Source organism: Fulmarus glacialis, unplaced genomic scaffold (assembly GCF_000690835.1).
Source record: "Fulmarus glacialis isolate BGI_N327 unplaced genomic scaffold, ASM69083v1 scaffold46390, whole genome shotgun sequence".
NCBI classification, from domain to species: Eukaryota; Metazoa; Chordata; class Aves; order Procellariiformes; family Procellariidae; genus Fulmarus; species Fulmarus glacialis.
Window position 1 is genome coordinate 33,143 of NW_009187965.1, and position 14,729 is coordinate 47,871.

General features: G+C 43.9%; 1 protein-coding gene across 1 annotated transcript; it reads right to left on the reverse strand.

Annotated features, from left to right (window-relative positions):
• Positions 1-547: 547 nt before the first annotated feature.
• VLDLR (very low density lipoprotein receptor) lies at positions 548-11,130 on the reverse strand (the record flags this gene model as incomplete). The annotated part of the gene is made up of 18 exons (XM_009576882.1): positions 548-1,200; positions 1,549-1,697; positions 1,810-1,887; positions 2,290-2,379; positions 3,300-3,446; positions 3,762-3,903; positions 4,021-4,160; positions 4,536-4,654; positions 4,812-5,036; positions 5,372-5,543; positions 5,934-6,059; positions 6,138-6,257; positions 6,722-6,844; positions 6,930-7,052; positions 7,159-7,530; positions 8,907-9,029; positions 9,922-10,044; positions 11,011-11,130. Coding segments are annotated over 18 exons (2,528 nt in total), but the record flags the coding sequence as incomplete, so codon positions are not given.
• Between the last annotated feature and the right edge of the window lie 3,599 nt (positions 11,131-14,729).

Here is a 14,729-nt window from a genome sequence, read left to right on the forward strand (position 1 = left end):
ACATGTAGCAACAGGGGCTTTTCATCACCAGGACTCCAGGAGCAGGATGCCATGATTAGCTACCAAGTCACAGCTCTGCTATTGCTTTGTACAGGTGTAGCAGCTACCAAGATCCAACTTGCACTGGCACTGCCATGAGGAAGAAGTGCTAACAGCTTGACACCACTGTGAGCTTCTGCATAACATCCTTTGCAAAGACCTTACACTCACCCATGTATGCTTTGACCTGTCTCCATGTAGCATCTCTGTCAATGCTACCTCTTAAGAGCTTGCAATAGTAGTTGAGTAGTTGAGCCACTGTCACTCCTAACTTAGGAGTCTGACTGGACTCCTATGACAGGAGACCCATTCACTCCAGTACCCTGCATGTTAGTCTCAGGTACAAACCTCAGTCACCTGGCAAGTCAGTACTGTCTTAGCAGTCTGGGGTACTGCTGAAATAACTTAAGAAATACTTCTGGCTGGCAGTAGTAGTGTAGCCCACTAAACCTTCCAACTTAGGAGATACTCTATTTTACTTCAGTACTAAAATAATGGAGACAAATACTTTAACTGCTTAATTTTTTTTTATTTTTTCCCCTCTTCTGCATTTAAGATTTACAGTGGTTTCTTAAAGAGCGTTCGTACCTGTATACCTCTAAGAGGTAACAGACAAGATTGTTTCAATCATACATACAAAATTGCTTATGTTTACAAATTTTTGGCAATCATAGTAACCCGTTTTTTCCTATTGCCATTGCCCCAATCACTGAAAAAGACAGTGTGCAATAATTTACATTTGAAGTATTTCAAAGTGCTTGATAGTGATTTTCCAAGAATAATATTTACAAGTGGCCTATACACATATGTACAGGTGTTACAAGTTGTGGCTGGAATATGGCTTTCTATGGAAAGTGCTTTATATTTGGTCAGTGGTGTTACTGACTGACCAATCCAAGGGTTACTGGTAAAACAGTAACCACTAAAAGCTGAATTGTTGTGGACCGGTATTTACAGAGTTTGTTGTTAAGCTGTATAAAATAGCTATTTACATAAGTGTTCCATACATACAGAAAGTATCTTCTTTCTTCCAAGAATGGAGGAAGTCTTTCAGCCACAAACCTGGTTACTATCCCCAAAGAGTGTAAAACACAAGTAAACCGGAAGTGATTGCTGATCCAGCGCTCACGCCATATCATCATCTGTGCTTACAACAGATATCTGTACAAAAGAAGTACAAGTTAGCTACAATACCATACTAATAAAAGATACAAAACAATGCATATCATCACTACGCGGCAGTTAGAAACGGGCTAGCTCTGCAGGCCAGTGACCACACTCAGCACTGATTACTCCATCCCAGGTATAGATCAGCAGCTGCCTGCTACAACTTTAACCTTGATTAAAAGGATAAGTTCTCAGCTGATTTCAGCCCAGTGGTTTGGCTGCAGCCAGCAGCTTTCAAGAGCAGAGACGTCTCCTGAACTCAAGTCAGATATCATTTGGCAGTCTTTTTGTCTACTCTGAGGATTAACCTGGAGCCTCAGACGTGTCAACAGGCTTACTTACTGCAGGGTAGGTGTGTCCTACTGAAATTGTGATGTCCTCTTCTGTAGTTTTCAGGTAGACAGGATTATCAAAATTCATGCTCTTCATGTTCTTGTGCTGCCAGTTACGCCACATGAAGTAGCCAGCCACTGCAGCCATCACGAGCAATACTTTAGGGAGAGAAACAGATTGCAAGTATGGCGTAGGGTCAAGTCAAGCTCCTGACAAGAGTGGCTTGTCCCACCACAAGTAGTCCCAAAGGCTAGTGAACGCTGTACTCACAGACAGGAAGAACAGTCCAAGCTGCTGATGTTCCTCCAGCTGCAGCTACTTCAGATGTTGTACCACTGATGTTGAATCCTGCACGAGAATTTGAAGTAGTGAGTTTGCTTACTGACAGGCTGACAGACTTTGTCAGATGCAAGCACCTCCCAAGCCTAGAAGCTGCTATCATATATTAGCTTCTCAGTAACACACTGCAAGAACAGCCTAACAGGCTTCATCCTATAGTAGTAGAAAGCTTTTTTATTGCTTGCTTTCTCTGAGCACTCCTGGGATTTCATGGAACCTATAGGTTCCACACTGTCATAAGTGAACTAATTCTGTTTATCACATGCTCCAGCTGTCGTACTTGTACTTCACACATGACCTGGCCTGTGTTCTCTACTTGCATGCAAAGGAGAAAACTTCAAGTAGGCTAGCGGGTCAGTTTGCATTTTAGTTTCTCTAATGTTTAGCAGTCTGAGTTATTGGGACCAGTACCTCCAGGAACTAGTCCAACAGTTGGAGATTTTTCTGTTGTGCTGGTATCTTTAGCGTCAGTGTAAGCCACAGTTGTTCCAGTACCTGAAACTAATTATAGATCAAGAACCCAGTTAATCCTGAAGTTCTGCAATGGCTTAGCTGTGACAGCCATGGTAGTGAATGTTTAGCAGATGGCAGAATGATCATGCAGCTTGTTAGCTTTATTTGGAACACTGACATTAGTTATTTCACTAGCACGCCCTCAGCTGAGGGTTTTTGATCAAAAATAATTCCAAGAATAAGGCTAGAGAATTAATCAGGCATGAATTACAGGTAGAGTCATGACAACAGTAATCCACCCCATCCCTCACTTCAGGTTTTCTGAGTGAGATTTTAGTTCCACAAGTTTACTTGTTAGGTACAGTCTTTGATACCTATAGCAACCCTTTAGAGCAGCCAACTGAGGACAGCGTCCTTGCATTCAGTGCTTTAACTGTGGCAGACAGAATCAACATGCAATATAGTAAGTGGCACCTCGGAGTTTCTAGTTCCACTCCACTGGACAAGCCTGCCATATAGTTAGTGCTCAGGGTAGTAGCAGCAGGATGTTTGTTTGGACTACGAAAAGAGGTCCAAACAAACTTCCTTGGCCAGCAATATTAGCCTATCACTTTTTCAACACTGTATTTATACACGGTAGAGCCACGTTAGTTTACACCTCTTGTTTTATAAGAAAAGGGATCAGTATGTTTTGTGCATGTACTTGCTGTCTGCAGAAAGCCATGGAGGTATAAGGTCTTGTTGCAAATGATGATGATGCAGAAGCCAAGCATGGACTTTGAACAGCACCTGCAGACTTTGAGGGCCAGTTTAACACATGCTAGAAGACCACCCCCTCCAAGATTAATTACATCAGATTAACTCATGCAAAGCTATCAGCCTATGCTACCATATTTGCCTCCAACAGGTTCAGTACCCTTACTTCTTCCCCATCCATCCTGGAAAAGATTTCCGTCGTGTTACCATACCTGCACATCTCAGACCATCCTCCTGCAAGAAGTATCCAACAGGACATGCACAGGTGTACTTTGGAGAGTGTTCATTTATCTGAGGAGCAGGCAGGCACAGGTAGCTACAGCCTCCATTTGCCATGTTCTCTTCACACCAGTTCCTGCCTGTTAGTACAGCAATTGACAGGAGTGAGCCTTTGTACTCCAGGTGTATAGCATAATTATTTGCTCAATAATTGCTCCAGTAGAGTTACTTGTCTCTGCAGGTTATAGATTTGTACTGCTCTGCCTAAGAAAGAGCAATTGCAACTAGACCTTCTCTCAACCCCAGTGGGGGTGCCTATGTTAGAAGCTCCAAGTACTCTAAGTAGAAGTGAAGCAGACAGCTATACAGGGGAGGGATATCACTTGCCACCACCCAAGCAGGGCAGGCTTCTTACAAGTATACACTGACATAACTACAAACTGTATTAGAGTTACCTGAAGGCTGAACAAGTTCATGATACACGATGATGTCCTGTGCATCATTGAGGTTGTTCACTAGGGTAACCAATTCAGATCCAGTAAATTTGTTGGCACCATAGACTGCCTCATTCTCTCCATCAATCCAGTACACACGGTCCTAGATGACAGAATCATTGCATTCCATTACATCTGTGTTGCTATCAGCACAATAATTGCTAGTCACGTACTAGTAAGGAAAGGATCTTTGACAATTACTACATGAAGTCATTCTTACCTCAAATATTGTAAGAGCAAGAGGATGAGGAAGGAACATATGAGACTTCAGCACAATCCTACGGTCCTGGCCATTCAAGTCCACACTTGACAGCATATGTAGTTTAGAATCAAGCCAGTACAGACGGCTTTTTACAAGATCTAGGAGGGAAAAAACCAAACGCATTTACTATCTACATGGAGAAAACCTCCAAAGCCTCCTGCAAAAGTTGAAACACCCACAGGTTCAAGAATAGTTGCAGTGTTGCCCTAGTTTCTTACCATACCAGGATGCAGAAGGCTGCTGCAGTGCTGCCTAAGTGGCCTGTGCCTCAACTATAACAGAGCAGTGCAAGAAAAGCTACCATTTCAGTATCTGAGAAGTGCTATCTGTGCCTGTTGCAGTGTCTCCAGGCATGCAGGAACTTCCCATTCTTAGAAGCTGAAAATATTCTCTGAAGGATGACCTTGGCTTTTGTAGCAAACGAATTGCTAAAGCTCCAGAATACTTCTGGCACAGAGACAAGTTCAACATACCTAGAGCAATTCCATTAGGCCATTGGATTTCTGTTGTCACAAGCTGCTGTCTGTCAAATCCATTCATCCCTGCTTTTTCAATTTTTGCTGGCTCACCCCAGTCTGACCAGTACATAAAGCTGTGAAGCAGAATTTATGTTGTATGATGCACTACAGTACTGTGTAGTATCACTCTTAATTATGACCAATAACTAACAAAGGCTACCTAAGTCAGTTATCAGGACATGGAGCAGCTGGTAGGTCCACTCTTTTAAGAGAAACAGGACAAATACTCACCCAGAGAGAGGATCTACAGCAATAGAAGCTGGCTCTCTCAGCTCAGAGAGAAACAAAACCTTTCTTTTTGTGCCGTCTAGGCTAGCCACTGAAATGGTCTTTGCAGTTGAGTCAGACCAGTAGATGTTCTTATAAACCCAGTCAACAGCAATTCCTGCAGGGCTGTGTATGTTGTCCAGGATTCTGACATGTGTTCCAACTTTATCACGGGTATCAATAGAGGCACTGGAAGACAAGAATTACTTGCTTTCAACCCCTTTCTCCACAGATACTACCCTTGGCATGCCTCAGCAAATACTGCACACAGATCTCAGGCAGACAATGTAGAAGATGCACTTGTGACTTTCCACAGACTGCCTTTTGTACAATTGTAGCAGCAGTTACTAGGAAGTGCAATAGGCATACACATTACTAGTTGTGGGAACTTTTGCATCTACTGTACTTTGTCTTTAGGACATCAGGAATCTAGTTTTCATCACCAGAGCCTAGAGAAGTATCTTGGGTAAAATGTGGGATGGTTTAGGGGAGCACACTAGGGTTCAGAAGCTGACTCCATTTACCTGAAGATTGCTTTTTGGCTGAAGTCAGCCCAGTAAAGCTTTTGCTCAGCAATATCAGCATCTAGAGCTACAGTGTTTCTTAGCTGCTCTACTAGCTGAATGTATTCTTTCCTCTCAAGGCCGATCTTCCTGATATCCCGGCGGTTGGTGAAAATTAGACATGGTTCTTTCCCTGTGAAAAGAATGTAAGTGTTACCTGTAGTCCTCGACATGCTGTCACACACTGTTCTTTTATGACAAGTTTTAAGAGTCATCATATTTAGTATTTGCCATTCCACACTTGCTAGTGGATGCTGACAGAGGTCTTGGCTATACCATACTTCATCCTCTTCTCCCTCCACAATTTATGGAGAGGGTCCTCCTGCCCTCACAAGCAGTTTATGTCAGGCAGCTTTAAGTACTGTATCATGGCATCATTCAAAGCATTGGGAGTATTCAGGTCTGTACAAGTTATACTGATAACAGTGCAACAACTAGTGTCAAAACCACAGTAGCATAAACAGTACATCGCTTGCTACCTCAATTTAAAGTGGGGATATAGAAGTCTTATGCCAATACTCACCCACTGCCTTGCACACCCCAGTAGCAAGATCCATCTGATAGCCACGGCTACATTCACATTTGTAGCCCCCTTTCAGGTTGATACAGATTTGACTACAGATACCAGGGTTCTGGCATTCATCGATATCTGTAAAGACAAAAAATGTAATTTGTTCTCGTCTCCAATACCATGAGTAGGGTCCTTGTTAATCTACTTGATACTTGCCTCCACAAGTTCTCCTGTCTACAAGCTCAAACCCAGCTGGACAGTCACATTCATAGCCAATAACAAGATCTCTGCAGATATGAGAGCATCCGCCATTGTTCACCAGACATTCATTTATGTCTACAAGAGAAGAATTGGTCACTTCTGAGACAGCACACACATTTTGTCTTAAAGTCTTAATCACGGACTGCTTTATCAGATACCCATCCATTTTCTAATGATGCCTGTCACATCTGATAAACCATTCTGACGCTTCAAGTCATATACAAGAGACCTTCCTCAAATTCATATTTGCTCAGCTATCAGCACGTTACTTGTGTTACAAGTTGGCAGCAGCAGACAAAGATTGAGGCTCCTGGAAGTTTCAGAGTTTCTAATACCTTCAAATGCCTTCTGGTCATGGAGAAGTCACCCAATAGCCAGTTTGGCTGGGCTAAAACTAGCCTATTGACTAGGTTGCTCCTGGTTGGTTGTTTGCCACCAAGGAAGTGCAGATGGACATTCCAGACTGACATCCGACAGCTCAGAGTCTGTATTCAAGTATGTCTAGTGGTCAGCATTGTGTAATGAGTTTGTTCACTTACTACACTCCTTGAGGGGCTCATCACTCCAGTCCTTGCAGTCTCTCTGCTGGTTACACACTTTATTGACATCTATGCATTCTCCACTTCTGCACTTGAATTTGCCAGGTCCAGAGCACTGAATAACTGAGATAATGAAGATTGTGAGGGTGACTACCAGCTCCAACAGATACTCTGCAAAGACTTTATTCTTGCTTAGTTCCACACTTACCATTGCTACAACTTGCTTCATCAGTGCCATCCAGACAGTCTCTCACACCATTGCACTGCCTACTCCCATGGATGCAGTTCCCATCTTCACATCTGAACTGGTCTGGTCTGCAGGTCCGAGAAGCTGAGGACACAGTCATTACAGACTTAAACTCCTGAGGTCTGCTGAAGGAAAGAAAATAAAACAGGAGCCAACCAGCACCTCCTAGAGAAGGACCAAGTTAACTTACGGCAGTTGACTTCATCACTTCCATCCTTGCAGTCAGGATCTCCATCACAGCGCCACTTTTTGTGGATACATTCACCTGAGCCGCATTGCACCTCACTGGCAGAGCACTTCACAGGAGGTACAGGCTGGCGGCCACATTGCTCTAGAGATTCATCTGAGCGGTCAGAGCAGTCAGCATCATCATCACACACCCAGCTGATGGGGATGCAAGCGGAGCTCTTGCACTGGAACTCATGAACTCCACAGGTAGGAGGAGCACACTCCAGCTCGTCGCTGCCATCGCTGCAGTCATCTTGACCATTGCAGACAAAGCTCTTGGAAATACACTGCCCACTGCTGCACGTGAACTCTGCTGGACTACAAGTCACATCACCTGGAGTAACAGGAGTAAGAGAGACTAGCAGATTATCACAAAAAGGCAGACTTTTGCATGAAGGTGTTTTGCTTTGCAGGTTCTTCACCAGCTGTTAGCTGACAGAAGATCAGCATCCTGTATAAGGCTCTAGGAGAACCTAACTGACCACCTACAGGACACTTGGGCCCCACACAGACTGTCCTCCTTGCCTTTGGATGTTATGTGAGGCATCAGTTTTGAGCTACTGAGTGAAAATAACCTCCTTCTGAAGCAGCTACGCTGTTCTGCTTCAGAGTGCGAGCCTGTCAGAAAACAGGCTCAAACCCTGTGAACCAGAGACAGAAGGTAAGAGAATTGCTAACTCTGGCAATTAGAGTACAGACTAAGATTAAGGTAGCCAGATGGTCAGCATGCACTGTAGTTTGAAATTGAAGTGTTTTGTGCTGGTCCCCAGGACAGCAGTGGCCCATTTGCCTGGACCACTGGGGATAACAGATCAAGATCTTGCACCAGTTGATCTGGTGGTATTAAGCACACCCACACAACTTACGCCAGTACAAATTATGCTGGTTTAATAACAATGTAGCTAGCAGCTCAGTATGCCCAGGCTGATAGTTTTATCAGCTTCATTAGAAATGCTGTCTACAGATTTACTTGTCAGATTAAGGCATTTGCTTGCTGAGTAAGGCAGCAACTCCACAGACACATAGCAGAAGTCTGAAGATCTGTGTCTCATTAGCCCATCCAGGTAAGGCGGCTCTGATGGAAGCCAGCTCTGTGCCTTTGGTTACAGCAAACTTTAACAGAACACCTCAGACAACTCATACCTACGCAAGTTCATTAGAACAAGCCAGGAATGCTGCACTTTAATGCTGGCAGTGGCAGCTTCACTTGTGTACCGGCCTGAAGTTGCCCCCCCAACACCTGAAACCTCGCTTCCCTAGTCTGCACTTTCAGACAAGCGCATAGAATACTCCAGGGTAGGGCTATAAAGCAGATCAGCTGTGCCCTTGGCTACAAGTCACTACTACATTTTCAGGAGACAATTTGTTAATGTAAGCAGCAACTGGAGTTACCTGTTGAGAAACTCTGCAGAGAACAAGTTCTGATGGTTTGCCTGACATGTGACTAAGCCTATGGCTATTGCCAGAATTAGCCAGAGACCAAAGATAGATGTCAAATAGCTTATATTGCTGTAGTTCTTAACTGAGCAGGATAGAGGAGTGTTAGAACAAGTCTGCTTTGTTAAGCAGGCTGCAATTCAAGATGAATGTATGTTTAAGGACATATTGATACTATGAGAAATTTATCTTCCCAGGTATACTGCCCAGCTAGCTCCTTTCCAGACAAGTCAATTTCAAATAGAGCTATGCAGCCACTGTTTCTTCCCTTACCACAATTCTCTTCATCTTCTCCACTGTCACAGTCTTTTTCACCATCACATTTCCAGGACACTGGGATACACTGGGTTGACTGAGGACCACAGCTGATTTCATTTACCCGGCATGTTCTCATATCTATTGAAAAAAGTTTAAGTTCAATTTAAGAGTTCTGAAATTTAAGAGCTACTGAACTTGGGTTTTAGCAGTTGTCCTGAAAGTTGAGACTGAAAGGCTTCAGCTCTGGACAAAGTTGCAGTTAATTAGATGCCAGCATCCATCTAAGTTGATGGCTCCATCATGGAAGAGGTTACACTAGTTTGTAGTGTTCAGTAAAAAAAGATGCTTCCAGTTCCTAATAGATTAGTATTTTAAGAGTATCTTTGTAGTAGTAGTTTTGTGATTGCACACCAGTTACACTGTAGAAGCTTGAGCTATAACACGTAGTAGTAGGCAGGAGTAATGCCAAAGTGCAGTAGGACTTGGGGCTGAAGTATTCCGCAGTGTGGATCCTATTGATACAGAGAAATGAAGCTTCACAGATCTATATTCCTTGATTAGTTACCACACTTAAGACTGGGGTTGCCAACTGTGAGACCTCACAGTCAAGCCTCTGCACTTCTGCTTCCCACCCCCCAACATGTAGTCAGTCACTCAGTTCCTACACTAGCTCTGGTTATCTTGCAAAGCAGTTGTCTTGGAGGACAGTGATCACTTCATGAACAACCCACAGTAATGGTCAGGCCTGCCATGTTATGCTTGCTGCTTCTGACTGTCAGTAAAACCTTGTACTTGCTATCCGTTAACAGGTACAAGTGCAGAGTGCCCACTCAGTTCTGCAACTTTTTAAGTAGTAAAAAGTCTTGCCAAGACCCCGATGTCGCCAAAGCCGAGCTAACACTTAGGAAGGTGCTCTCCAAGACAAGAAGTTCATCTTTCCTTTAGGAGGAGAGCCAGGCTGCAAGCAGGCAAGAAGTCAAAACGCTACTCCCCGCAGGCTTGCCGGCGCTGACAAGCCAGGCTCACTTACGGCACAGTTCAGCACTCTCGTCAGACCCATCCTCGCAGTCCGGATCCCCATCACACTGCCATCTGTTAGGCACACACTGACCACTGAGGCACACAAAATCAGATTCAGCACACGTCTTCTTCACTGCAAAGGAGAAGGACAGCCACTTTTTTAGAGACCAGAGCTTAGCTTGTTTGTTGCAGCTAGAGATAAGCTGCCTTGCCCTAGGAAAGTGATGCAATATCCTTAGTTCTTGGATGTCTGGTGTTGCCCTCCACCAGTCTAATGACAGCACTGTTTAACACTTCCTAGAGAGTTATACTGTGCACACAGAAACATTAATCTTCCTGTAAGCAGGCACTGAAGGACTGCTATTGTTAAGGGAGACTATGCTGCTAGAATAGCTGCTGGTTTGAACACACTTGAGTTAAAGTAAGGTCTGTTGATATAAATATTCGGATTTTGAACTCTGAGTTTATTATCAGGCATTTGATTTGTCATTACAGAAGCATGGTACTATGTAACCCTAAGGTAACAGCTTAGGTCTGCTTGAGCAGACTGGCAGTTCAACCACACCAATGTTGGATACTGAGTCTATTTTGCCTCGTCTCCAAGTACATCTAGTCATCCATCTTGGCCTCTGTGCCTGCTTGAAGCAAGAGTTGGCAGCCAAAGCTAGACTTAGTGTTTATAGGAGACTCAGCAGAATCACTTTCACACATAAACCAGGACATTTAACCATGGAATAGCCAACAGTTAAGTGCTAATAGCAAACAGTTTCTACTATGTCTTCAAGCAACAACTGAGAACAGGCTTGCATTCTGTTCTTGCCAGTCACCACATTGCAAATAAAGAGTTTTGGTCACGAACTTTTCTCTCAGTCACCAACTCCAGAGACTTTCATAGCACTCAGGAAAATTCAACTGCCTCAGATAGATACAAGGCATCAAGAGAGTCCCCCAGTTGTTCTGGGGAATTTGTCCTCTACTTTGTATTCTGACTGCCAGAAGTGCTGGACAGGATAAGCATCTCTCCAGCTATCCACTGTTAAGTCCCCACTGCCATCCAGCAAGTACTACTACAGAGGTATTTTTTATTTTGATTACTTACCACAAGCACTTTCATCACTGCCATCTGAACAGTCTTCATCACCATCACATTTCCACAGTAAAGGAATACAGCGTCCATTACTACACGGGAATTGGGATTCCTCACATTTTGCTCTTGCACCTTCAATGAAAAAAAGGAACCTAAGCCCCAACACTCTTTAGCAATACTTTCTTGCTTTCCCCCACTGCTGATCAAAAGTTACCCAGCTTAATAAACAGCATAACATCAGCATGAAACCAAATCTGAGCTCCAAATCTTTGTAGTCACATTATTCAATGATGAAAGTAGAGCCAGAAGCTTTCCTTCACAGTACAAGTGCAGAGCTTAAGCACTGTGACAGTCCACCTGCCAGACAACAGTAAACCAGCCTCAGTGTTGTTCTTACTGAGTTTTCCTTTTCAAGGCAGGGTCAAGTTTGCAAGGCAGAGGGATGTGTGCACACAATGACTTCTGCTGTCTAGTGCCTAGCATTGCATTCTCAAAACTCTTCAAACTTTAAGCAAACTGGGTTTAAACTTGACTAATGTCAAGCTGGATTAGCATTTCAGTACTCTGCTGCTAACACATTACAGCAGAATCCCCAAGATATCTGTAAAGATAGCTTAGGTATCTGCTCTGCAGTTGAACAACAAGTTTTCATGATTTAAGTTACTCCTCAAACAAGGATACCCAGAGACATTCCATAGTATACACAAAAAGAAGTGTGATTACTTATCTGGATCTTGCTTATTAAAGCTAGATCAAGTGTGATGCTAAAAGAGCAAGATAATTTATCGCTTCCTTCTGGAATCAAGTCTGTTGTCTCCCAACTGATAATAGTCTTGATCTGTTAGTATGCTTGAGTAAGGTACTGCTTTCTGCATGGTACTTAGAGTGCATTTTCCAGAGCATCTTCAGCTCTAAAACTGTATGACCCCAATCCTCAAGGGAACCTACTTTGTCTTGAAGCTGAGTTAGAACTGTCAGTAAAAGCAGCAGCCTGCTTCAACAGCTAAGCCAGAGCTGTTCCATGTAATGCATGCAAGCAAGCATGTAAGCTCATGCATTAGTATTGGCTGCACATGTCTACAGCATGATGCAAGTCTCCTGCTCCTCCTTGGTTTATTGCATCATTTAGCAGAGGTGCTTTGTCTTGGCATTCCAGGGCTCACAAAGGGCATCAAATTTTAGCAGAACGTTACTCATTATTTTATATCTTCTGTGTATGGCATGCAAAATGCAAGACAGTTTCCAAGTGGAAGGAAGCTATTCAGCCATTTCACATTACATTGGCCAGCCATCAGGCAGTAGGCAACTGCAAACCCTGGGCAGAATATAAGCAAGGACAACATGGGCAATTTTACCTGCTGAGCATCTCATGTAAGTTCATGCCAGAAGTAAAGGATTTGAAACAGCAGCTTACTGAGGTCTGCTAATGTTTTAGCAGTCTTACTGATTGAGTAAAACACTAACTCACTTGTCAGACAGAGTAAAGCCATAAGAACTTGTTTCATGGGAACTGCGTTCAAAGAGTGCCAAAAAAAATGAACATCAGCTCTTGTGCTCTGTATTTCCATTCCTCCTTTCCTTTTCAGGATGGGAGTTACACGAGCATGCACTTTTTAATAGCATGGTTTTGTAAAGCTACAACTGTTTGGTCAAGAGCTGTCAAACAAGTAGCTTGCCCTGTGCTAGAAGGCACACCCCAGCCAGCTTAGAGAGGGTGCAGAAGCCACAGCTATTAACATGCTCTAAACCTGACATCACCTTCTTGTCCAGTAACCTCTAACAGAAGTCGCCTTTTGCTTGCAAGCCCTGGTCACACGTTTTTCCAGTTATTACTGTACTACACTTAAAACACGCAACGACTGACTCCTGCTAGTTTTGAGACATTCTCATCCAGGCTTCCAGAGTGAGAACCTTTCCCAAAATAGCATACTAGAGATATTAGACTAAGCCTGCCACTCAGGAGATCCCAAAATAACTCCAGAGTCCTTAGTTACTCTGTTTCAAGCTAGAATAACCAGAAAAGGCTTGCTAAGACCGCCTAGTGCATTGTGACTTAAAAACACAACATCACTTTGACCAAATGCTATAGGGAAGCTACACACAAGGCTAAATGAAACAGTAACTAAGTTTGGAGTAAGAGCTATAACTTTACAATTACAACCCTTACAACAAGCCATTCCAAGAAGGTATCATCACTTCTGCAGCTGATAACCAAGTGAAATGTCAGAGCCACTACTTTTGTTAGCCCAGAAACAAGTAAAGAACTGACAGCACCTAACACCCACACAGGTGCACAAAGGTAAAGGTCATCATCTGTTGCTACTCCTGAAGATGTCTGTCAAATTCTGAAGGCCACTTGGAGCGAGCTCCAGTTAAGACAAAGGTTAGTTCCAGCCAGTAACTACCCATGGTCCCCTGTCTTACACCCAGCACAGTTCTGCAATGCCAGGTAACCATTTAGTCATGACACTACCAGTCTAATTCACTGCTATTTGAAGCAACAGAGTCATACGTCAGTTGCAGCTTCAGTTACTAGACCTGTGATGATTTTTAGATCAACATCAATTAGCCACTAATTCAAAGCTTCTCTTCATGTGCTGCTCATACACCAGAAGCACCTTCACACCTTTTCTCCTCCTTGGGATAAGACTTAGGCAAAAGATGTAGAGAACCAGTAACTTCACAGCCTGTTATTGCTAACGCATTATTTTACTGTTCCTCAGCTAACTACTTACTACAAGTTGGCTCATAAGCAGCAATGTGCGCAGGGTGAAGAAGTACAGTTACGCTGACTACCCAAGTTAAACAAGCTTTCTCCATACCTCTGCTGTCACTGTTTGTCTCACCCCTTAAGCAAGTTGTCAGATTACTTGTCTGGGCAGCCTCAAACATGTGACATTTGTGTGCTGTCATCTGACACCAAGTCCCAGAAAAGATTGCAACAGTGATCGGGAAACCTTGTGAGAACTCATACAGGAACTAGCTTACACTCCCCCCAGGCCCTGGCAATTGCAACTACTAGTAGGACAGCGCTGGTGGGGCCACTAACTCAAACTGAGGGAAGAATCAGACTAACCTGATGGACTAGAGTTGCCCTCCACTGCACATCTCTTGTTACGATTTCTGACTACAGTGTGCTAGTAGTTTCAGTGCCAGCCAGCTTGGTCCTTCATACTGCAGCTGTTTAATGATGTCTGTTGTAGACCGGACATGGGAGGAACCTACACGAGTGGGAATTGAGGAGTGACTAGGCAGACATTTCCCCTCTTCCTCCTTGTATGAGGACTGGATGCAACAATCCCCTGGCTGGGCTCTACCTGACAGACCCAGTGTCTGAACTACTGCACACAGTTAGGACTACAAGGTCCAACTACCTTTAAGGATACTTTGCTAACACAGCCAAGATCTGACACTTAGGCCTACTTTAGGGCACTAGTCAGAAGATTAAGAGCCATACAACAATGCAGACATCAGTTGCCCACCTTCCACCTAGAAGAGTAGCCTGGACCTCAGTTCCCAAAGGAAGAAAGGAGTCAGCCAACTGCTTACTACCTCCACCCAAGAGGAAAATACTTTTAGTTGACCATCCAATCGGCTTAATGTGCAGGTCCCTCTGCCATAGGGGTGACAGCTTCTATGCCGGGAGGCAACCCTGGGGGTCGCTACGAGCAGCGCCACTAGCGAGAGCCCAGCCCGCAAGAAGGGATCCGGCGCTGGCAAGACTCAACCTT